General features: G+C 46.1%; 2 protein-coding genes across 4 annotated transcripts in view; one reads left to right on the top strand and one right to left on the bottom strand.

The window, feature by feature from the left end:
* Positions 1–4,852, top strand: part of LIG3 (DNA ligase 3) — a 25,303-nt gene extending 20,451 nt beyond the window's left edge. The window contains 1 exon segment of the mRNA XM_006025747.3: positions 4,264–4,852. Within this exon segment, the coding sequence (XP_006025809.1) occupies positions 4,264–4,497 (234 nt within the window). The 3' untranslated portion in view covers positions 4,498–4,852.
* Positions 4,853–11,894: 7,042 nt separating this feature from the next.
* RFFL (ring finger and FYVE like domain containing E3 ubiquitin protein ligase) overlaps positions 11,895–25,200 on the bottom strand; it is a 70,535-nt gene continuing 57,229 nt past the window's right edge. For all 3 annotated transcript variants that reach the window (XM_006025744.3, XM_014520870.2, XM_025206596.1), the window contains exons 3-7: positions 21,426–21,830; positions 19,162–19,245; positions 17,941–18,148; positions 15,427–15,450; positions 11,895–15,079 (exon numbers count right to left, since the gene is read on the bottom strand). In XM_006025744.3, the coding sequence (XP_006025806.1) occupies positions 14,889–15,079; positions 15,427–15,450; positions 17,941–18,148; positions 19,162–19,245; positions 21,426–21,830 (912 nt within the window). In that variant the 3' untranslated portion in view covers positions 11,895–14,888. The remainder of the gene's footprint in view (positions 15,080–15,426; positions 15,451–17,940; positions 18,149–19,161; positions 19,246–21,425; positions 21,831–25,200) is intronic.

Raw genomic sequence — 25,200 nt, 5'->3', positions numbered from 1 at the left:
GCAGGACAGCTGCAGCTCTCTGGAAAAGGAAGGTCACCATACTGAACTATGGGGACTGACACTTCAACAGGACTTTTTAAGCCTCTCTGCATCAGCCTAAGTTGAGTCACTGCACCACGTGCTAGATGAAGTACAAGAAGCCATATCCCCTAACCAGTCTGTGGAACAAAGTGGTAGGAGGGTAGAGACATCTAGTCTTCTGGAGAAGCCAAGGCAACTGAGGGGCAGGGAGCCAGGAGGAAGGATAAAGAAGGACGTTTAATTGCAAGTTAGGGCCCTGACAAGCTGCACTTAAGATGTGATTAGTTAATCATGCCTTAAGTAGTGTCCTCACTATGTGTTCAATCAATTAATTTCTGATTAAACCAGGAATAAGCAGCAAAATGATTATACAAAATGTGTAATAACTTTTGTTGATGGTTCCTATCACACTTTTTAATTAAACATGTGGGCAATGCTTCCAGACTAATAAGCATGCTCCCATGTACTCCTGTTGCTGGGAGCACTGGTCATCTGATGAGGGGTTCCAGCTCAGAGCCCTAATCAGCTGACAGCGCTTCTAGCCACAGGAGTAGTGTCCCCCTGTGGCTGGGAGTGCTGAATACCAGTGGGACTCCCAGTAGGATTGTGTGAAACTTTGGCAGCCGTTTTGTTTAGGAGGTGTTTCAGCACCCAAAACACTGAATCCAAAACAAAACTGAAGGCTCTGAAACATCTCCAAAATAAAACCGTACAAAAGGTTTTGGAAAGTTTCGGGGTTTTGGAGCCAGGCTTGCAGGGAAACAGAAAGGAAGGGGGGGAAAGGGAGGAAGGACTGTTCTGATATTGACATTTGTAGCTGGCCAGTGTCTGCAATCTGTCCCTGAGGTCCCTTCCAATCCCAGCGCTCTGGGGGAGGGACAGCAGCCTGCTGCTCTCCTGGGGGGATATAGGCCCCCGGATTTGCACGTGGGATGACAGCAGGCTGCCACTGCCAGCTGGGAATCACTACCAGTCTTCCAAATCTAAACAGAACAGTGATCCGAAACACCAAAACAAATCAGTCTGTATGAAACAGCTGAATCCATAACTGAATTGAAACACAGCTGTCTTGCACAGCCCTAGCTCCCAGCTGCAGGGGGGCACTCCATGCACTCCCATGAATGGGAGCCGTGGCACTGTTTGGAGCTCCCAGCTACCAGGGAGCACAACCAGCTCAAGTGGCTGAGAGCTCTGTCAGTTGACAAGGCTCCCAGCCACAGGAGCAAAGATCACTGGTTGCAGTGGGATCCCTGGATCATGGTCCTGGGCTCCCCCTGCACCAGCAATATGGTGATGGGATCTGATGCTCAATCCTAGTCTCGCCTCCTGCCATGCATGTGGGGCATGGCAGGAGGCGCAACTGCTGGGACTGTCTCAGATCCCATTGCACCTCCTTTTGAATGTCTGACAGTGGCCTTAAAGTTATTGCAGGGCAGCTGGTGCCTGGTACCCCCAAGCATGTACAAAATCTTGGATATAAAGGACGATCCCAGCATCAGATATATGGCTCATGGCAGTTCTTGTTTGTTTTTACAGAATAGGCACATGGGAGAGAAGCAGCAGGCAAGCTGTGTACCTGGGAAGGTGCTAATAGATCAGAAGTGCATGCAAAAGCTAAAGACTCCCCCAGCCACCCTTATTAGCAGCATGCTAGCTATTCATTAAAGACTGAAACAAAATTCATTGTACTAGCTCAGCTCTCTGATGCAAACGAGCCAGCTGTTCATTGCTTTATGTCTGGATCTGTGGAAAATGACTTAGTTGAGAGTCTACAGGTCTATATGGTTGTAAGCCATGTCAGAGCATTTAGGAGTCTGGCACTGTTCCAGATGCTAGCATTTTTTGCACATGTAGCACTTTTTGTGCCTTGGTAATTCAGCATTGGTATTTGCCCACTAGATTGGTTTTAAGCCAGGCTTAGAAGTGGGAGTGAAAGGGAAAAGCAGTAGCAGCAACCCAAGCTCTACATTTCAAAGGGCAGGCAGGTGCCTCTGCCTCGTTCATGTTTCTGCAGCAGGCTGCAGGGACAGGCTGAGCACAAGGCTTACCACTGAGTGCAAACCCGCAGTCCCTCTCTGGTGTCCTGACTCTACCAGTGGCCTGTGCCAGTTCTTTTGAAGGCAGATCTCTCATTACTGCACCTATGTAGTGCTGTGTATAGAGGTGATGGACAGTTGCAGAGGGAAGGAGGATTGGCTGATGTCCTGTATTGGAACTTGTTGGGCTGTTGTAGTTTGTTACCCAATGTAACTGTATTGTTTGAACAAACAATGAATCCAGGGGAGGAAGGAGGATACGGTAATACGTGTGGTTATTTAGGAGAACAGTGTGCTCAATGAGTTGGTTCCTAGTCATTTGAGAGTCCTGTAGAGTTTGGCTTTTACAGAATCTGACCTTCAGTCTAACCATTCACTGAGTGGCTAACGTCTGTTGGTTACTGTGCCTAAGGTGGGTCCAAAAGGGATTTAAGGAAGTGGAAGCTTGACAGATCAGTCTGGGAAGGCATTCCAAGGAGAGGGGATAGTATGGAAGAAAACAGGCACACTAATGGGAAAATAACAGCTGGCATTGCTGGCAGAGGGCAAGGGTAGTGTGATGGGAGATGAAGAGAGTGAGAAATGAGCTATTAACAGCTCTAAAAGTGACAAGGAGCTTTAATGTGACATGATGAAAAATCAGGAGCAAGATCTGGATGTCTCTGTGCTACCAGCAATAAGTCCTTCAAAGTTCCAAACATGTCAGATGGAGCAAACTGAGCCAGTTCCATTCAGCTCATGAGGGGAGGTTTTGAACTTCCAGTGAAAAGATGATATTGTGGAGAAACGGCAATGCTATAGCTGTGTTGTGTAGGAGTTGTCAGGGGAACACATTGCTGAAAAAATAGTGGGAGCAGCTCTGGGGTTTGGGCTTCAGGCTGTTTCTCCTGCGAGGCCTAGAGTAGTTTATCTGCTGTAAACAGCAAGTACCAGCTGCAGGGCTGCCAGATTACGTGATTTAACTGAGAAAAGTCAACTCCCTCTGGGCATCTTAACAGAAGCTGTTTTGCTTGCTGAGCCATGTGACCACCAGGCCTAGAGGTAGTAGTTAGGGCTAATACAGTGGCCCTTTCCTGCCTGGCTAAGAAAACAGTTCAGTGGCAGCCTCTGACTTTCACAAGAGGAAGTGTGTGTTGTCCCCTGGCTGATGGATCAACTGAAGCCCAAAGACTGAGTAATTTACAAACATCAGGTATGGGATTAGGATATCCTCTTGGCTTGCAGTCCTGTCTTTAGTCACTGGGTCACAGGACTCTCTGCTTTAGGGGCTTGGGCTTTAAACTATGGGGAAAAACAGATAGGGGTCTCGGGCAGGGTGGGGTCGGTCCTTTTTCAGTTTGGTGTCAGTACAGGGACATCCTGGGAGAAAGTCTCAACAGGAGAATGATGCTGGTAAGAGCTAAATTGTTTTGGCTGTCTTTGCTCTGCCTGCAGCATCATCAGCTCCTCCACCACTAGAAGTCTGTTGTGCCCATCTGCACTTTTTGGCTGCATTGTGGCAGCATGTGTCTGCGCAGATGGGAGTTGGCTTGCTTTCCCCAACATACTCCCCATTCGGCTAGTCTTGCAGCAAGCCATTTAGGCTGCTGACAGACATGGGGAAAGAAACAAATAAACTGAGCTTTACTGAAAGAAGCAGCATGTTAGTTTGACCTGGCTCTGCAGTGTCTGTGTAGATTGTGTGCTTCAGTGGGGCTTTTTGGTGCCTTTATCTAAAGTAGATTCAATCAGCTATTAGGTAAAAGTGCCAAAAAAGCCCCACTGAAGCACCCAATCTATACAGACATTGGGTGAGTCAGATCAAAATAATGCAATGCCCCTTGGGTTCAGTGTGGGGGTGAACAGAGTTTAAAGTAAAGCAGTTTTTTGTCGGGGGGTTATGTCTGTAAGCAGCCTTAAGGTGTTGGATCTAAATTGGTGGCCCTGCTGGAAAGAACAGGGGTTTTTTTAGCTTTAATAGAACATTTTTGGTTTTGAACAAAATTGATCTGTGTTCTCAAAGCTGTTGTTAAAAAAGCTGCATCATCATTTGTGTTGCAGGAGAACACAAGGGCCCTTTCAGCTGTATTGTCCTAGATCCTGTCAAATGCACAGAATGAGCCTGTGTCCTTCAGAGCATAGTTTCTAGGGAAGTTTCCTGACTAGTCAAATCTTTTATCAGCCCTTGTTTCTTCTCTTCCCCTTCCCCCCCCTCCCAAATTTGCAGATATTGCTGGACATATTTACAGGGGTGAGGCTGTACCTACCACCCTCCGTGGAGAACTTCAGCAAAATCCGGCGGTACTTTGTGGCATATGATGGGGACCTTGTACAAGAGTTTGATACGGCTTCTGCAACACATGTGATAGGGGACCTTGAGGAGAACCCTGGAGCTAAGCGTGTGTCACCCAGTTGGATCTGGGAGTGTATCCGCAAGCGGAGACTGGTAGCCCCCTGCTAAAAATGCAAGGCAGCTGACTTGGTTGGCTTTGCTGTGCTTAAGTAGGGAATGCCCTCAGGAAACAACAGAGACTAGGTAGGTGGAATAAATGCAGATTCCTTGTTCTTTCTACCAACCACCCTGTATAACACCCAGAGTTCCTCAAAGCTGGGCTCTCAGGATCTGTAGCAGTGACACTGATTTTTATCGGTGCCAGCTGGAATGCACTCCCTACAGGGTGGCACCATTAAAATCTGTTTGTCTCCTGCCCATCATTTCTCCCAGTCCATTTTATCTAGGTGCTGGTTTCATCTCCTGGTTTGTTTGTTTTTTTTAAAGTTTGGGTATTTTTATAAATAAAACATAAATAAAACTCTGCAGTGTCTCCTCTTACTGTAAAGGCATAAAGTTTCTCAGAGTTGCTTTGTATCCAAATGGAAAATAGATTCTTGGCCCTATGTACAACTCACCAGAGATGTATTACCAGCGTGTACTTACTGCACTGCTATAAATCAAGCAGAAGAAGGTGAGGCTAAATGTTGTGCCCCTTTTATGAGGGCTGTGTGAAGCTTCAGTAGCTGATTTGATTTGGAGGAGATTCAGTGGGTGACTCTCTGAATCTGAATCAAACCGGGAGACCCATTAAAAGGTCCAAATTGGATCGGAAGCCTCTGAATCAATTCACCCATAGATTATACAGGCAGGACACAGACTTACCAGCTGGAGGCAGCTGTTGGTGGGGGCAGATCAGTAGGGCTGTGTAAAATTTCACTAGCAGTTTTGTTTTGACTCGTTTCAAGCTCGAAACAGTGAAATCAAAATGAAACAGAGCTTCGAAACAAAACAAGGCAAGTCGCAACATTTCAAAATTTTTGAAATGTTTTGAAGCTCAAGCTGGGCTTGTCTGCAGGGAAACAGAAGCTAAAATAAGGAGAAGGGTCAGGGAGGAGTGCTCTCATTATTGACTGTGTAGCTGGCCAGTGACTGTGATCCTTCCCTGAGGTCCTTTCCAGTCCCAGAGCTCGGGGAGGAATGGAAAAACTGCATAAAAGGCAGCATTGTTTGAACTGCCATGCTTTCTGCGTTGGTGCACCTTAAAACACACGTACACACACATACAAGTCATGAGTTTTGCCTGGCAGCAGCTAGAGGTGCAGGGCCCCAGAAGCCCTGCACCAATCTCCTTGACACTTGGCAGGCTTCATGCCCACAGCAGGGCCTAGCACACCTGCACTTTTTACCCCCTGTGCCCCAAGACCAACAGTCCCACAAGCACCCATGTCATGAGTTTTGCCCGTCTACAGCCAAAGGTGCAGGGCCCCAGAACCCGGAAGCCCCTCCACCTATCTCCTTGAAAGCTGGCAGGCTTTGTGGCCTCAGCAGGGGCTATCATGGCTGCAGTTTTAACCCAGCTGTGGCTTAACACATACACATGACATGAGTTTTGCTTTCAAGACTTTGAGGTGCAGTTTCCCTGAAACCCCTGTACCTGTCTCCCTGAAACATGGCAGGCATCATGCCTTCAGCAGGGCCTAGCACTTATGCAAGTTTCATCTAAATCAGGCCAGAAATGACAAAGTTATAGGCTGTTTCAAGCTTCCACATTCTAGTCTATGGACGACATGTCAAAACAGCAAAACTGTTTTGATGAAACCGAACAGCAGTTTCGAATCGAAACGAAATGCTGTTCTGTCAAAACATCAAAATGCAAGTCGAAATGGAATGGTGCTGTTTCGCGCAGCCCTACAGATCAATGAATGCCTCCACAGGGAGGGAGGGAGGGATTGGCTGGGGCAAGCTGCCCAGCTAGGGTGGGGGGGCATGGGACTCAGGGAGGGGGGCTCCCGCCACTGCGCACCACCCGTCTGGGAGCTGCTTTTCTGGTGGCTCCTCCAGCAATTCTTGCCACCAGTCTGGCAGGGTGTGGGAGTGGGCATGTTCCCCTCCATCTGCACGGGGTGGGCTGTGTTCCAGGAGGCTAGCCCCAGCTGCCCACCCCAAGGCTGTGCTTTGCAGGGTGGGTGAAGCCAGAGCTGTGCTCCAGGTGGCTAGCCCCAGAGCACAACCTGGCAGCGGGGGCTTGCCACCTGGAGCACAGCCCTGGCTCTACCCACCCTGTTGAGTGCAGCCCTGCAGCGGGTGGCTGGGGCTAGCATCCTGGAGCGCAGCCCAACCCAGCCTGCCCCGTGCAGATCCAGGGGCACACGCCTGCTCCCATCCCCTCCCAGACCAGCAGCGAGAGCTGCTGGAGGAGCCATCAGAAAAGCAGCTCTCAGACCAGCAGCGTGCAGTGGAGGGCGCCCCCCTCCCAGAGTCCTCCATCTCTCCACCCCGGCTGGGTAGCTTGTCCCAACCACAATCCCTCCATTGCTCTGGGGCATTGATCTGCCCACCTCCACCCACCAGTGTTCCTTCAAAGGTGTAGCAATCCGCGAGCACGCTGCTTTGGTCCATTCCCGAATTGGTCCCTCCTCCCCCTTTAATATTTAATATTACACTGTGTACCAGATGCATTCATAATATTAGTCTCAGTCTATTATTTTGTTAGATGTTTTTCTGTAAAGGCTCAATTCTGCTTTTAATTTGCATTATTGTAAATAATAGAAGAAACTAGCTGTACTACCCACATGCTACCTTTTAATCATGTCTCTGTGGTCAAGATTAAGGCTTAATTAATACTTAAAACTGGGCAAGCATTTGAGTACTCTGTCTTTAGTTACCAAAGAGCTGACTTTGTCTTCAGCACCTTTGTTACATGAAGTGTGTGTACCTCCCTGTCATGTCTCTTAGATCCACATGCAGGTTGCACTCTGCCTGCTCCCCACCTCTGTGCCTTGTTGCAGCCTTTGAAAGGGGCGTGGCGCCACGTGCATCCCGCCGCTGGACAGCTCAGGCAGCGAGACACATGGCATCAGTTTCAAAGGCTGCAGCGAGGTGCAGAGGCAGGGAGCAGGCAGAGCATGGAAGACCCGTGGGGCTGCCAGGTTTTGGCGCAGAAGCTGTGGGGTTTGCAGCACAGGGATGAAAACTAAGATTAGGGCGAAGCTGGTGGAGCTCCGGACGAAACTTGCCCGAAGGGGCTGGGGAGCGGAGCAGGTCCCTGGAGCCTGGGTGGTGCCTAGCTTAGCCCCTGCCTTGCCTTGGGGAGGAGCCACTGCCTGCCCCACACTGCCGGCATGGAGGAGGAAAGGGTGGAGGCAATGATTGCCCACTGATCAGCAGCCTGGCCGGGACTACGCTCTCCTTCCCGTGGGAATGCTGGCCTGGTGAGTGGAGCGGAGTGGCGTGGCCCAGCCCCTGTGCAGCTGAGCAGTAAGTGTCCCGCACCAGTCCCAGTGCATGGCATTAAAAAGTTACTGCACGGCAAGATTTTTTACTGTGCACGGCTGTGCACGCATGCAGCTTAGAAGGAACCTCACCGCCCACCACAACAGACTTACCAGCTGGAGGCAGCAATGTCCAGTGTCATCGAGGACTGCCTGTATAGTCTATGGCAGAATCTCCGAATTGGCTGAATCGAATCACTGTCCCTCCGAATTGACCAAATCTGAATCCTAAACCAAATACGTGGTGCTTTGCACAGGCCTACCCTTTATACAGCTTAGTATTTTAACCCCTCTCATTTTGACTTGCTGTCCTAACTTTTTAAACAGTTGGTCCATCAGATGACCATCCAGAAACAGTTTGCACCCTTTGCAGGAGTTCCATTTTAAAACTGGGGCAAATAAGTTTCTATTAAATAAGTTCCAGAGTGGTATCCTGGCATTCTTTTGGAATTATGAAAGGTTAGTAAAGATTAATCCTATTCAGTGTCTTCAGGAATATTTGCTGTTGCTTAATCCTGCATTCCGAAGCCTGAGAGTTGGCCTATGTAAGTACTTGAATACGGATATTATAGAAGTAGGGGTGCATAATATAAATTTTGGGGGCCAATACCATTATTTAAACAGGCATATCAGCCGATATCCATCGAATTCCTGATACAGCCGTGTGCAGCTGGTAAGTCTGTTGTGGAAGGGGCATGGTGGGGGGCAGATCAATGCCCCCCATGATGAGGGAGGGGGCAGGTGCTACCGAGCCAGGGTGGGGCAGGCCAGGGTGCAGAACAGAGCCATGGCTTGTGGGGGGACCAGCTCCCACTGCTGCATGCACCCCAGGGAGGGCATGGGGAGGTGGGGCAGGTGGGCTGCATCAAGCTCTTCTTGGCAGGGGGACTATGGAGGGGGCTGCAGCCACCCCAAATTTGGCCATAATGCCACTCCCAGTGCTGCTGCCGCCTGCCCGGTGCAGCCCTGCTTCACCCTATCTCCACCCACATGCCAGGAAGAGCTGGTGCTGCACTGGGTGGGCAGCAGTAGTGCTGGGAGCAGCTGTAGAGTGGAGGCTACAGTGAAAGTTGGGGTAGCTGCAGCCCCCTCAGTAGCCCCACTCCCAGCACCCCTGTCAAGAAGAGCCTGGCGCAGCCCTGGCTCTAGCCTCCAGCTGCAGCCCACCTGCCGTGCCCCATGCAGATCCAGGGGCAAATACCCCACCCCATGCCCTCCTGGGGTGCATGTAGTGCCTGCCTCTGCCCCCTCCCTCCCTCCCTCACTGCAGGAGGTATTGATCTGCCCCCCCACCCCTTCCACCCAAACAGACTTACCAGCTGCACACAGCTGGGCTCTGCTCCTCGATGCCTGTGTGTTGCAGTGTGGCTGCATGCATGCACGGGCATTTATCAGCCATTCCCAAACAGACTTACCAGCTGCACACAGCTGGGCTCTGCTCCTCGATGCCTGTGTGTTGCAGTGTGGCTGCATGCATGCACGGGCATTTATCAGCCATTTCAGGCCAATTTCCAATGCAGCCAATTTTCTTTATATCAGTGCCGATCCGATATCGGACTGATGCATCAGTGCACCTCTGTATAGAACCTATCTGGGAAACTGCCAACATTTCAGTCTGAATTTGCTGAAGACTGTCCTAAAGCAATGACCTTCAGTGACTCTATTTTATTCCCAGGCTCACATATAAGAGAATGTTACAGAAAAATACAAAGGTAATAGTGGCAGGGGTTTAGGTTGTAGCTGTGTTGGTCTAAGGACATAGGCAGACAAGGTTCCTTGGGTGAATTTGATATCTTTTATTAGACCAACCCAACTGGTTGGGGAATAGTTATTAAGCAAGCTTTCGGGTTCAAAAACCCTTTGTCAGACTAAGGAAGTTTCAGCAGTTGGTGTGTGCTCTTCCTGGATGGAAAATTCATTCCATCCAGGAAGAGCACACACCAACTGCTGAAACTTCCTTAGTCTGACAAAGGGTTTTTGAACCCGAAAGCTTGCTTAATAACTATTCCCCAACCATTTGGGTTGGTCTAATAAAAGATATCAAATTCACCCAAGGAACCTTGTCTGCCTAAGGTAATAGTGGGGGATTGATAACCTTGATAAGAGTTTGAGTTCAAAGTGCTTGCTTCTAAACTTGCTGTAAGTTCTAAACTACCTCTTGCAAAAGCTGGACTAGGATACAGGCAGACCTCCAGCTTCCATGGCAATTGAAATGCTCTATTGCAAGGAGCCCTAGGTGTTTTCTGTACCCTTAATATTTCTAAGGGATATCAGTCTGATTCACTTTTTCTATTCCTTTATCACAGCTATTGCTGAAGATCACTTTTTCCCCTCATGCAAAAGCTTCTGTTACCTCTCTTTGAATGCATTATCTCATTGGAGGATTGCAGGGGAGATGACGTGCAGCTGGCTATAGCAGTTTTTGAATCTGTTCTGCATAGCAGGCTGGCAGCAATTTAGTGTGCTGTCAATGAGGGTCTGTGGTTGCTTTAAAGGTGAATGCAAAGAGGGAAGTACTTGCCCTCATCTAGGAAGTAGTAGTAGAAATCAGCTCCCTGTGAGTGCAGGATTTGTAACAAGGGAGAATTATACAACCTTGTCAGCTCATTGCTGGGCATAAAGGTTGCTGTAATTTTGTTATGGGAACAGTTTACTGCATCTCCTACAGGCCTGCTGTGTACATCCAGAACAGTTGTTAATTATCCGAGTCTGAAGAGCTGTCACAGCACCAATTCCTTTCCTTCTATGGGTGCTGGAATAAGAGCAGCGCAGGTGTTTTGGGGTTTTTTTGAGAAGTTACAGCCATTTGGTTTCTCTGTATGGAGGCAGCTAGTCCTTCTGCAAAGGAAGAATAGTCCATAACTAGACTGGTTCATAAGTAGGACCCAGTTAAACCAAGTACCATTATGAAAATTGTAGTTTTTCACTAACAAGTTTACATGAGCTCATTGCTCAAAAGAAAACCAGGTGGAAGCATTTATAAACTGTTGGACACCTGCCTCCCTCTCCCCACCTATTCCATTAAACCTGCTTCACAAGTCAGTGCCTCCAACTAGATAGATTTGTCCTCTCCATGATGAAGCCAAGTGCTCTGGCATAGTGGTTTCTTAAACTTAATCCACACTCAGTAGCATGTTGTAGGATTTGCTACTTTCTACCTTTCAGGGAGCTTTTCTGCCTGAAGTGAAGCAGTGATTACACAAAACTTTGAAGTATCTGGTATTTTCATGGGTGATAAAGAACCAAGCTCTCCCTCAAAGGGTCAGCATGTGTCCTGGTTGTAAGCCAGGAGGTTTGATTGGGTTTCTTTGGGATTTTTTTCACCAGATGATAGCATTTGCTGCTTCTACTCACACTCAGATGTAGGGTATGTTAAATTACCTGCCATTACATACTAACCTTATGGAGTAATTTTAAGGAAATAGGATTCCTATTCTAACAAACTTGTTAGAATCTAATCCAAACCATTCAAAATTACTCAACTGTGATGTCTACTGAAATGTGTTTTTATTCTAAATTCTCTCTCTTTTAAAGAGAATATTTTTTATGCATGAGGTATGCATATTGGTATCATGTCAGTGATATTTCTCAGTATTGATGCCCCTTTCTCAAACATGTAATATAGAAGTCAAGGGACCTGACTGTACCATGTACCCTCTACTTTGGCTGATGTCAGTTGGGGCTGAGCACTATCAACACCATGTAGCCTTGAGGGCTATAAAAAGGGCCGTGTTTTCTATAACGCCTTACAAAATTACTAAATTGCACTGCTGAAAGTTGATCTTTTCTCACATTTTCTTTTCAGAGGAAAAAGTAGCTCTGAAGAGGGGAGAGGATCTAGAAATAAGCAAACACATACAGGATTCCAGTTGCATAAACATGACTAACAGATTAGGTAAAACACATGAGGAAAACAGAACTTCAGTTTTACCTCATTCACTGGCGATAGCTAAGCAGCTGAAATCCTTGGAAGTTGTTTTCTGGGGGGGGAGGGCGCTTATTCTACTCCTTCAGATTCAGTGACAGGTGTTTAGCTCCTGCTACCTACCCCTGCTCCCAAGAGAGAAACACTCAGAACCTAAGTAGTTGTCTAAATTAAATTTCAACTTTATTATAAAATTATAAACCAGAACTCTGTACCAAAACTAGTTAGGTTTTATTTAACCTTTGTACCCACCACAATTTTTGAATGAAAGAAAAATGTAATAGAAACCATTTCAAATAGAACATTAATTTTCAAAATATTTTAAACAAATGTGCATATTGTACATAAAGCACTTAAATATTTTCATACACTTTTATCTTTATTAGTTTTTGATCAGTATATATTCTTTTGGGTTATGAATCTGCTTCCTCTGGATTTTTTTAAGTTCGAATTTATTTTAAAGTGAGTTGTCATACTGCCTCACACTAAATAATCCATTTCTGCAAAGGAGGAAAGAATGGAAATTAGTTTCAGTATACGTATTAGGAAAGCAAGCTGCACGCAATTACCTCATTCCTAATAACATTTTTTCCACTGATCTGCAAGTTGGCTTATCTGTTGTAGAAAAATAGGCATAGTAGCCTTAGAATGGCTTGTAGAGAGTAGATGAAACATATGTATTCATAGGGGAAATATTCCTTTTGCCAAGGCCCCTGTCCTGAGCTTATTGCTAAACATGATTACACATAATATTTTCACAGTGCATTTGCTAGATCAGAAGTTTTCAAGCCTCTCAGTAAGTACAGTCCATGCATTTTGGAAACTGCCATAGAAACCCTCTTCAGTGGCAATGACGACAGTAATGGTTTACGTTGAAAAACTGCTAGGAAAATCATGCATCTTTAATGTAATACAATTTAGTAGCTGGAAACAGAGGAGTGCCTGGTAGTCTGCTAGAGCACTGAGTCAGAAATTGCAGAATATCCAGAAGTAGCAGCAAGGAAGAGAAAGAAGGGTAAAGCTACAACTGGCATATTCACCATAGACACTCAGGTAGGAAGGAGCCTGTCCATTCTTTACATGATTCATCATTCTGGTTTCTGTATAATCCAAAAACACCATCTAACATAGATGTTGCATAAACTGCAGCCTCAAATTTCTTTATAGCTAGACTACGGTATGTATGTATAGCTACTAACCAAGAACTAGTTTTTCCTTATTCTAAACTGAAGAGACCCTCCAAATCCATGCATTTACTGGAGTGGAGGCAGTGCTGCTGATGTACAGCAGTGTTAAATGAATTTGCATAGTTAGACATCTGATAACATATATTGCCAGCTGTTATTGCAAACATGCATGGATCTGCAATAGAGGCTTCTTTTAAGTATATCTTGAGTGTTGTAGAGGCTGGGAATGAATACATGCACACACTCTCTCTCTCTCTCTGAATACTGATGTTCTTACATTCACAATTCAGGAAAATTTGAGACAGACTTCACTGATAAACTCTGCTGCTACACGCAAGATAAATATCCTGAAGCAAAGTTAAATCCTAAATGGCCCAGGTGGCCTTTTGGAATAAGACACCAGTGTGCCCATAACTGCTGGGGAGAAAAGTTATTTAAGGCATTAGTACTGGATTATTCTGAAAGCTCCTATTTTGCTGCCAACCAGTAATGAATGGCATATTCCCAAGACATACCTTGTAAGACCATTTTTTAACTTCATAGCGAGTGTGGGTGAAACCCACAATGCAATTCAGTATGGATTCACAAGGGCTTTCCAAACTGCAGTTGTTTTCAGAAACTTGGGATTGTCAAAGAAGTATATTTGAATGATGCTATAGCCCTTCCATTACCAAGGGAGAAGTTATCTTGTGCCATTCAAAAAAACATCTCTATATTTGACAGCACTTGAGAATGGTGGAATAGAGTGAACTGGTATCCTGTGGCTAAGAGGGAGATGAAGGAGAAAGCAAAGGAGGCTAGGCAGTGCTAATCACTTTAACTGGAAGCAACAGACAACAAGAAATTAAAAGAAAGCAGTAAGGGGAACGTTCCTAAGGCAGGGAGAACGTCTCCCTACACTTTCCTTATTTCGGCATCACTTTGACAGATTCATCTCTACACTGTATGAGATGTGCAGAAATACATTGTCCAGGGCTTCATGTGATTACAATGTTAGAAAAAAATCCCTATGCCAGGGGAAGGTGGATTTTTTTCCACTTGTGCTCAGGCAGTGCATACACTGGGCAAGTTGGTGCCTAAGATAACTAAGAATCAGTTCAGTTACCATGTAGGCAAGGTACTACTCTCAGGTCTTCTACAAAGGAACCAACATAGGACAAAACATAGGAACTTGCATCCAAGACAAAACACTGGATTCAGGTGTGCAAGAAGCCAGGTGAGATGTTGTGCCTCTTTGCTGTCTTACACAGAATATTTAATTTCTTAAACACTGAAGCTTTCCTGCCACCTTTCCACATTAAAGCAGAGCAGGCACTTCTCGATTCCGCTGAGCTAGAATTAAACACATTTGGAATAGGAAGAAGGTAACAGAGAGGGGGGCAACATTCAGCCTGGCCTGCAAGCATTAGAAACTAGAGCTTAAAATAAAGTTATATGTTCAAAACAAGGAACAAGCTCAACCAAGATTGTGTTCCCTGAAAATAAAATATCACTGGAGGTGATTCACAGAGCAAGTGAATAAGAGAAGCAGAACGGGAACATTCAATAGCAGCAAAACAAAACAAAAAAAACCTGTTGTGTGTGGAGATCTCAGTCCTCATTTATTATTTGCAGAGGAAATAACAAGCCTCAGAATCTGGTCTTTGTGTTGGGAAGCCAGTGACTGTTTATCCCCCATCACCAGTTGATCAAGCTGCTCTCACAGGCTGTTAGTTATTTCTGTGTCTGATGCTGTTATTAGGCTCCAAGGAGTCCAGGCACTGTGGTGTATAACAATGTGGTGGGAAGGACGCATCCAATCACGGCTTCAATATGGAAAATTTCCCAAGCTTCCTCTTGCCTCACCTCTCGAACTTCAGACTTCCTGTGAGGTCTGAGCGCTAGTCTTGGACCTTCAACTATGTGTAGAGATTTTAACCATTTCTCTAACAGCACATGAGGCTTTAAGGCAACACTGGTCTTACTTGCTTTCACTCAGGACTTGAAGACATGGACAGCTCTTATCACGTACTGCCGGCAGATGGGACACTCATTCATACGCTTCCCACACTTGGTACAAGTGACCATATGGCCACATTCTAGCAGGACACAGTCAATTGGTGAATCCATGCAGATTTTGCAGAGATTCTCTTCAGCACCAGGAAGCCCAGTGTTACCTGAACAAGCTAAAGATTAAAAGGCAAGTATCAGACTTGAGGAAAATGCATCATGGTGTTAAGGACAAGAGTACGTGGGTCAGAGAATACAAACTTTATTACTGACTTCAATATCAAATTATGCATAATTGCCAATGTTAAGAAGCATCATCTTCTGCAAATAATGTGTAAGCATAACTGGAATCTGAGTAATCCTGATCCTACACTTGCACCAGTGCCATGTGAGACTGCTTGTCTGGCAGGGAGCTGGAAATTTTTGCCTAGAACAAAAGCTTTTCTATATTACAGCATGCAACAACTCCTAGTGCTGAGAATTTTTCTACAGAGCTAACATTTTGAGAATCAACACCACTTACCATTTTGATCACCAGTGTCAGAAACTGCATACAGGAGGGGAAAAGAGAGAGAAGTTGCATTATTTTGTGCAATAAACAGAAACATCCTAGCAGAGGGGTGGGCAATTATTTTGGCTGGAGGGCCACTTAATGAATTTTGGTGAGCTGTTGACAGCCACAATGTGGTCACCAGCTTGGGACTGGAAATCCCACCCTCTAACCCCTGACCTTTGCTACTGGAAGTCCCTCTCCTTGCCCCCAGAAGTACTCCTTTTGGGATGGGGAGGGGGGGTTGCCATCTTGGAACCAGAAAAAAACCCAACTCATATACTAAAAGTCAAACATCTACTATACCATTTAAATTTTATTTTAAAAAATATTCTTGTCCTCATTTATGTGTGTTTGCATAGTGTAGAGTAGTGCACAGTGTAGTGTAGAGACAACTGCATAATAACTAAAAATAAAATCTTACTTTTGTATACTATGTGTGGGATGTGGTTGGAGGGTGGGTGGATGTGTGCGGGTGGGTGGGTGTGGGGTTTATCGGGGGTGGCAAGGCATGGCGTTTGGGGGATGTGGTTGTGTGTGTGTGTGCAGGGTGTGGGTATGGTGAGGTATGTGTACGCCCCCCCCACCCATGGTGCACAGCCCCCTCTGCCAGCGGCAGCAGCAGGCAGCAAGCCCTCAGGATGCTCATGGCCCGCACAGGAGGGGCCCCATAGCAGCACATGACACCAGCCAAGTCCCAGGAGCTGCATGTGGCAGCAAGGAGCAGGGCCAGGCCAGCCCTGCTTCATCGTGCAGGCTCGCTGCGGCTCATGTGCAGCTGCTGGGACTTGACCAGAGCCATGCGCTACTGGGGGAGAGCCCTACATGATGGAGCTGGCAGCCTGGCCCCACGTGCAGTTCCTGGGACTTGGCCAAGGCAGCAGGGAGCAGGGCCGAGTCTGCCTGCCTCCATCGCACACGGCTTCCCCCAGTGGCACGAGTCCTGGGAGTTGCATGTGAGCTGCAGGAAGCCATACACAATGGAACAAAGCTGGCCCAGGCTTCACGTTCCCGCTGACCTGGGCTCCGCACTCTCACTGCCCCACCAGGTGCGGGCCTCGTGCTCTGGACTCCTGCCCACTGCTGCTTCCCTACCTGTTGCCCATAGTACTGCAGCAGTGACAGGAGGAACCACTGGAGAGCAGGGGAGCCGAGCAGTTCCCTGGGTGGCTGCAGCAAGGACAACAGGAGCTCTGCCCAGAAGCTGAGAGCACTGGCCGGGGCTGGAGCCCTCTTGCGGGCAAGGGTGGGAGCACAGCACATTGCCTCAGTAGGAGGAGGTGGGGCTTGACCCCACGTGGAGTGCAGCAGGGGCAGCCATGGACCAGGTCAGATATAATTAACTGATGGGTGCCCATGGGCCGGATGAAATTTCCTGGTGGGATGGATGCAGCCCACAGGCAGTATTTTGCCCACCCTTTCCCTAGGAGATGGCTTGCTTCGAGTCTTTTGGCTTTTCATTTTGTAAATCCAACATGGTACATTTTTGGAAAGGTGAGGGCAACTGGTGTGGAGTAGCTATTATTTGGTTAGATTATTAAGACATTTTTCCTTTCATTGAACATATATAGTTAGGATGTTACAAAGCATGACCATCTTAAATGTATATGGGCTGTTATTTTGAGATTTAGTCAAATAAGTAGTTTTTGGCAGACCTAAGTCCCAGTTTCACTGAAAACTGTTGAGATATTATAGGTATTTGAAGACTGGTATCAAATCCCTCCTCAGTCTTCTCTTCTCCAGACTAAATAACTCCAGTTCTTCCAGCCTTTCCTGATAAGTCATGCTTCCCAGCACTCTAATTATTTTCGTTGCTCTGTGCTGGCCTCTTTCCAATCTGGCCACATCCTTCTTAAAGTGTGGGGACCAAAACTGGAGACAGTACTCCATGTGAAGCTTTAGAGGATGATTAGAAAAACTCAGCAAGTTAAAACAGGTTTCTTATCTTGAAAGTGATATTCTGTATGCTCATTTTGTAAGTAAATAGCTGTTTTTTAACTCCACCCTTGAAACTTCACTTGAGATCTAAGAGTCTAGCTGGGTTCTTTCCTGCAGGCTTAATTACACCTGCATGAATATCTACATCATTCCACTGTCTTCCAGTTCACCTCTCAACAATAACCTATGCAACCCCTTTACTGTCATGATACATATAGGCGCACCTTGTTGGCACTCAGTCCACAAATCAGTTAATGAGAGACAAGAAGACTTCAGTCTAACATAGCTGCATGTGCTCTGCAGCCATAAGAAAAGCAAGAAGCCCTGCTGTTGCACAATGGAGCAGTCACTTTACAGATCCAAACAACATTAATGCTCAGGTCAACAGGCACGAGCAATAGTAAATATAGTTTAGCAACATGATGTTGTCTTCTTCCTGATCTGATTCTCTCATTGGCAATGAACAGATAGGAAAACTGTTCCCTTTGACCTGCTGCCTTCTACTGAGTGTTGAAGCAGCTTGTAAAACTGACGACTCTTCCACCTTACCCAGATGCTGAAGGTCTCTCTCTCTGTAAAGGCGAGTCACTCTTTCCATCAGTTCCCACTTCTCACAGCAGCCTTTATAGTTGACAAAGTTGCGAGCAAGAATTTCTTTTAGCTGTCTTACAGAAAGCATGTCAATGTCTTCGATGCTTGTCAGGTCAGAGAGAGAGGCCCTCCGTCCCTGCATCAGGTTATCCTCCGAGTCAACAGACTAAAACAGAACGAAGACAGGACAATGTTTGGTTTCGCAGGCCACCAACATATGTGAAGAAACAAAAATGCTTTACCAGCAAAGGAAGTGCACCAGTTTGACCCAGCTTCCCAGCCCCTGTATAGATCAGGCGGTGCATCATCCTGATGGAATCAGCTTTTAGATAAAAGCTCCAACCCCCCTGATGAAGTGCCCAATCTATACAGACATTGGGCAAGCCGGGTCAAACAAATGTGATGCTTCTTCTGGGCATACACTGTGCTCATCATGGTGGGAACACCAAGCTGAAAGTAAAGTGTTGGGTTTTTTTTCATGTCTGTCAGCAGTCACAATATCATGACAATTTAAAGCAGCTCTCAATACTTTCCTAGCCAATACTCATCCATGGAGGTATACTATCCCTCATGTACTTTATTCCATGAATCCCTCTAGTTATAAGAAATAAATTCTACTCTGATATGTAAGTTCCTTTTATTGTTTTAGGGCGCCTATACACGAGCACAGAGTGTGCTCCAATGCTCTGGAATTCCAGTGCATCGGAGTAGATTCAATTAATCGAGTCTGCGGGAGCATGGCAATTGCCACAGTCCAGCAGCCTCCTGTGTCCCCACGCTTAATAAATGGTGGTGGGGGCATTTGAACTAAAGCTTGTTGAACAAGCTTCAGTTCAAGTGCCCCCACTGCCAATTTTAAGCGCAGGGCTGCTGATACAGGAGACACAGCAGCACTCTAATTAGAGTGGCTCTTTGAGCCACTCTACTTAAAGTGCCATCCCACCCCCACAACCCCTGGAGCACATGTAAAAGTGCTCTTAGTGTCCAGTGACACAAAGTTCTCTGCCTGTAGGGACATCCTGTTCCTCTCTGCATAAAGACAAGTTTTCTGGTGACTCTATTATGATAGCTATTTTGCTATCTTATTACATGGTCACAATTCTATACTTGCTGAGTAATGGACTAAAACAACTCAACAGAATCCACCCCCATCTCTGTGCAATTCTAGCACATACAAACCTGTGTCTCCTCCTCTGTTGGTGCTTCTCCTGCATTCTCAATTCCTGTCATGTCGTCTTGGCTTGGAGGCACATACCCATTTGCCTAAAAGAGGAAATACATCTTTCACCAATACTAGATCTCCTTGCATGTCTAGAGGGCAAGTGGGTTTAACAGCAAAGCACAATTCAGCACGCGCTGCACTGTGGAATTAGGCAACTCGGTGCAAGGCCAAAAAGGAGCCAGGTTGGAAGAAAGAAAGTCCCCCTGATCACAGACGTGAGGTATAAACAACATCTCAGTGAGAAACTGTCATGGTGTATGTGGCTGTTGGATGCCCCACCTTGTCAGCTGAGTCTTGTTACAATACTGGATGATGTACAATAATCCCCCACATGTTCTTGTGGGGTTTATGGAGCCAGACAGGGCGGAAACCAATAGAGTAATGACTCAAAAATGGAGGTTCAGAGTGATCAGAAAATCATTACGTGGAAACTTGGCATTGATGCCACATCACAATGAAAAACTGTGGAGCAATGTGACATCATGATGTCACAATCTCTACAGCATGTCAAGAGTAAGTGCTGTGTAGCTCTTTGAGACCAGTCAATGATGTAGTTCACCGTGACTGAGTAACTAATCTGAGCAATGACCAGAGAGAAGCACAGTGCTCTTCTTGTGCCAGTGCTAGCACTGGATTGGAAACTAAGCAAGAGATGGATCTTTTCTCCTCCTCCTCCTCCCCCGGAACACCGTTCACATTTGGGTTAGCCACCAGGCAAGCTGCCTTGGATCTTTCCTAGTGGATGAGCTCTGTGCAGGCAGGTAAGGGTGAGAGGCTGAGATGGGGCTAGCTAAGGAGCAGCAGACAAAAGCAGCTAAAGCAGGTTAGAGGGAAAGTAACATTTTTGAACACTGCACAGGGTAAAAGAAACTGAATTGTAATCCCAGCTTCCACTAATTCCTCTCTGTGACTTTGGGTATGATATTTGGTCACTGCCTCAGTTTCTCTGTTGAGACAATATTCTCCTTCCTACTGAAGAAAGCTACGGTTTATTTATATTTGTGAAACACTAGGAAAATCAAAGGGGTTTTGAAAGCCTAAGAATTCCCAAAAGAGGAAATGGAAACTGAGAAAAGCAGCTGAAATATTTTCTGCAGAAAAGTTAGAGCACAAAGGCACAAACTGGTGCAATGCGCTACTTCCAACGGAATAAAAAAAGCCTCTCTCATTGTATGTAAAAGAAACCTGGAGGAATTACCATGCACTTCTATACAAAACAGACAACAGAGAAAGCACGAGGGGGCACTTTCCCAGTCCTGGCCCCTGCAGAACTGGGCACACCCATTCACTTAATTACAGAAAGACCTAAAGTAGATGTCAAGCATTAAGTAGGCTTTGCACAGTAGTCACTAAAAAGACAGACAAAGCATGTCAAAGTAAAGTAACTGGACTATAAATTCACTCTGAAAGAAAGAGTGCAGCCAGATAGTTTTGGGCAGTATCTGGATCAGAGACTAGTAACACACTGTGGCTTCAATCAAAGCTTTTTCTATGCTCAGATCAATCATTGACCAGACACTAGGAGACTTCCCTCAGCTGTATCATCTCCAAGATCACATGTTTGATTGCTTCATGGCTCAGAAAATAAGGAGAAAGAGAATAATGGCCTTCCCCAACAGCTGCTTGTAGCTGTAATAACTTAGCAACATTTCAGCTAGAAAGAAAAGAAAGACATTCCTCTGCCCTACAGACATCAAATATCCACATGGCCCATTAGTCAAAGGAGTGTCCCAGGCTGACCTTAGGATGAAACCATTCACTGAAACACCGACCAGTGTTCAAGCCCACCTTAGAACCGTGACAGAAGCGTCATATCTGGCATATTAGAACCAGACTCACAAGTAACTTTGAACATCTAAAGAAAGTTAACTTCCGTTAATGGAGAAAAGGCAAATACCCCATCCATCACAATCAACATGACCAACATTAACAGAGAAATCCATTAGTTACAATGGAAGTGTGAAGTGTGCCTTTAGTTTCTAATGATGCTCTAGGGAAGTCTTGAGTTATTTATTCAAATTTCAAAGTCAAATGGAGACAATAGATAAATGAAATGTAGCTCAAGTACTGTTGGTTATTTTATACAAAAGCTTCACATATAATTTTTATTTGCACAGTTTTTATTAAGATATAAGAAACAATAAGCATCCCAGTAATTAAGCCAACAACAAGGATGAATGAGTACAGGACAGGGTGCTTCCATGTGGGGACTGAGAAATACCTGTTGATGTTCCTGAGTTAGTGCACTCGAGATGGGGTCTGTGGACACTGGAGAGGCATCATGTGAGGTAGCAGATGCTGGGCTAGGCGGTGGGAAAAGAACAAAGCCTTCCTGTCCAGATGTGCCAGTGGTAAGTGGAGGTATTCGTAGCCTATCCTCCTGGGTGATGACTGGCTGCTGATTGAGGATCAAAAATACCAGTTCCTCCTTTTCACGGCATGTCTCTGTGGAGATTTCATGGAGTGCCAGATAGTCTCGCAAATCCTTCACTTTCATCTTTATCAACTCTTCCCGCTGAAATGCTGTAGCTTGGAATCGCTGACAGAGATGGCAGAGAAGGGGACCGCTCTCAGGCCGGTTTGAACACAACGGACAGAAATTGTTTTTACAGTCCAAACAGATGTGCTGCTCAAAGACAAGAGGGGAGACAAGAGAACCTTTAGTCAGGAGGGTGTAAAGGAATGGTAAAAGCGTGATGCAAAGGTTAATGCTACATGAAAGGTGATGACATCGTGCAATTAATAACCACACATGCAAGACAAATCCAAGCTTTATTTTTGAAAGATATTGTCAAGTATACAATGCATGCTACTGCTTGACAAAAGATACTCTATTGATCACTCATTGTTGAAATAGCACATTTTTATAATAAAAACCATAAGTTAAAATTCATTATGCAAAGCACCAAAAAAAAAGAAGTTAAAAAAAAATGAATTCTCCCTTAAATTGCAATAGTTTTCAAGGGTCTATTCTGAATGCACACAATTAACTCAGAGATGAAACTAATAAATAGGTCTATGAGGTAAAGTAACAAGCCTTCCAAAGTAAATCACGACTAAGTGCATGCATAGATTGCAGGTAGCATACTTCATGCACAAGAATGCCATAAGCTTCCCTCTTCAATTTTCTGCACTTCATAACTTTAATAGTGATTGCCCTCTCCTTTTTTCTTCTTCTCATTTATTGTTTTTCTTTTCCCCTAATTGCTGCCTTCCCTAAAAAGAAAAGAAAATGAAACCAATTTCTACGCCTGCAGCCAGATTGTCAAAGGAACCCAGCTTCCATCTAGGCAGCAAAGTAAAGTAGCCAAATTTTCAAAGGAACCATGCATACCTGGATACAGCTTTAGATGCTAAATTCATGAGAATATGGCTGTAAAGTGTCACAACAGAATGTGCTGCATACTGCAAGCTCTGAGAAAAAAAATGTTCTCTTTGGTGAACTTGGCCTCAGGTATCTATTTTGTTTCCAGTGCTTCGTCACTATGGTTTTATACTGCCTTCATCATGCAGGGGTCTGATTTTCTGGTGTTCTGGGCACATGGACCTCCTTTTGACTTCAGCTGGCATTAGGCAGCTCAGCATTTCCAAAAGCACCACACAGGCAGGAAAATACTAACTTTCTCTCCCCTCCTCCCTCACATGACAACATGCCTCACCCTTATTCATGTCCATGGGAGGTGACTCTTTAAGCTACTTCAGTACTTTGCTTCTGTCTCCTGAGACTGCAGTTATGAATAGTATTTTCTGTGGTGGAGTCACTAATCTACCAGGAGTTGAACTGAGATTAAAAACTTACTTCACATAAACCACCAAATCAGTCAGGTAATTTTCTGTCATTAAAGCTTTAGACTGGATTTATATTCTACTACTAGTCCCCCTAATTCCCTTACTCATTCAGGCATTGGCTTGCTTTCTCTCCCTTTTCAAATTTACTATAATTTAAACTTCTATCTTGACTCTTCAGAGCCAGGCAAGAAGAAATAAAAGCTAAAGACTTTAGAAGCAAGAGCATAAGCTCTTAAATCAAGGATGAATATTTTCTTTATTTTATGGATTACTTCTGTAATTAAAGAATAACTCCAATTCCATGGTGTATTAAGTTCAAAGAAAAGATTTATAGATTTGTGCTCCTGGGCCACCTATTCAAAAGGAGAGGAAGTCAAAATGTGAATTAACACCGTGATCAGTTGAGGTACTTTCCTCTTCTAGATAACACCTTGAAAGGTGTAAATATTACACGAGCTTGAATAACCTCCTTCTCCACCTACATCACTGCTTTCCTCCTACTGAAAAGTAAATATTCATCTGAATCTTCAGCTAGCTACACTACAGGATTAGTGTTTAGGGCCATTGTAGAAGACCTGCTTATATGGCTTTGTGAAAAATCAGTATAATTTCCTTCCAGAAATGTTTCAGTACATGAAAAATTTCCACTGCCATTAGCTCTGCCCAGATGTCCCAAATATGGCAGAACAAACTTGAAATCTGATGCCATGAACCCTATTCACTGAATTACATAATCCATCTCACGAGAAGATCACTTACTTATATGCACGTACGTCAGACAAGAGCCACACAAGTTCGCTATCTACGCAGATTGATCCAGGAGGGACTGTTTCTGCATACTACTCAGTTTCAAAAGCCTTCTCCAGTTTGATTGTGTAAAATGTTACTGTTTGATGTTTTTGGACATTGGATTTCTAAAGGAATCTGATCCATTTAGAATATTTCAGTGCAGTGCAGTGCAATTATTTGGACCTGCGGGCCACATAGGCAGTTCTGGAGAGCTGCCACAGGCCAATCACCAGCACTCCCCTCACCCAGTAACAGCCTGGAGCCTGCAGGCCCTGCGGCTCCTCTCTGCCACCAACAGTGCACAGCCCCAGCCCCAACCCTGGCCCGCCCCATACTCACCCCAGCCAGAGCGGAACAGCCCCGCCCCTGGCCCGCACCTGCTCCAGACTGCCAGCCCACAATGAGTAGCAGCAGTGGCTGGGCAGAAGTGGCCCCTCCCACTCACCGCTGCCAGGCCCTTCTTGCTGCAGCTGCCCAGAGCCCGTGACACCCTGCAAATTCTCTGCACTGCCACCACTCCCCCACTGGGCAGCCCAGACACAGCAGTGACAGTGGCAGAGAGCAGCCACAGGACAGCCCAGGCACAGGCTCTGGGCAGCTGCAGCAAGATGGGCCTGGCAGTGGCGAAGGAGAAGGGCTGCTTTTCCTCCACGCCCAGCAACAGCTTCTGCCATTGCTCATTGCGGGCAGATGAGTCTGGAGCACGTGAGAGACAGGCCAGGGTCAGGGCTGCGCATGCAGGTTCCAGCTGGCTTGCTCCACCAGACCAAGTCCAGAGTGGTCGCGAGGCGGGCCAGGGTCGAGGCTGTGCACATGGGTCTCCGTCAGAGCTAAGGCAGTGGCGGTGGCAGCTGGAAGGAGCCACCACCACCACCTGGGCTGCCTAGCTGCAGAGCCACCCCAGCCCGAGTGCCCAGGGGTGTGATGGGATGCATCATGGGCCGGATCATGCCTGGGCCAGGTGGGACCGAGAGACCCGCTACAGGCTGGACAAAGTCCCTCCACTGGCTGCATCCAGCCCACAGGCCGTATTTTGCCCACCCCTGGTCTAGACTGATGGAGAAAACATTCATTACCAGACATTTTCTATTTTAATAATTTATCACTGTAGCATTTAGACAAGTTACAAAAAAAATTCATGGAGAATAGCCACAATATTTTCCTTCCCTCGAACAAGAAAGCAATCAGAAAAGGTGGGCTAGAAGCATCTAGCGCGCGCGCACGCACACACACACGCAAATTTGCCCTTCAAGAATGATGGGGTGGGGCGCGAGTGAAGGGGGGAAGCTTGATAACCCTAACCCTACCCCACACCGCTGCTTCCCAGGAGCGGGGAAGGAAGCTTGCCCTGCCGTCCCCTCCATCCCCGTCTGCTAGCACCCCACACCACCGCTGCCTCTAAAGAGCTGGGCCGGGGG

Source organism: Alligator sinensis, unplaced genomic scaffold (assembly GCF_000455745.1).
Source record: "Alligator sinensis unplaced genomic scaffold, ASM45574v1 scaffold561_1, whole genome shotgun sequence".
NCBI classification, from domain to species: domain Eukaryota; kingdom Metazoa; phylum Chordata; order Crocodylia; family Alligatoridae; genus Alligator; species Alligator sinensis.
Note: the sequence above shows the minus strand (reverse complement) of the source record. Positions and strands in the feature narration are given on the sequence as shown.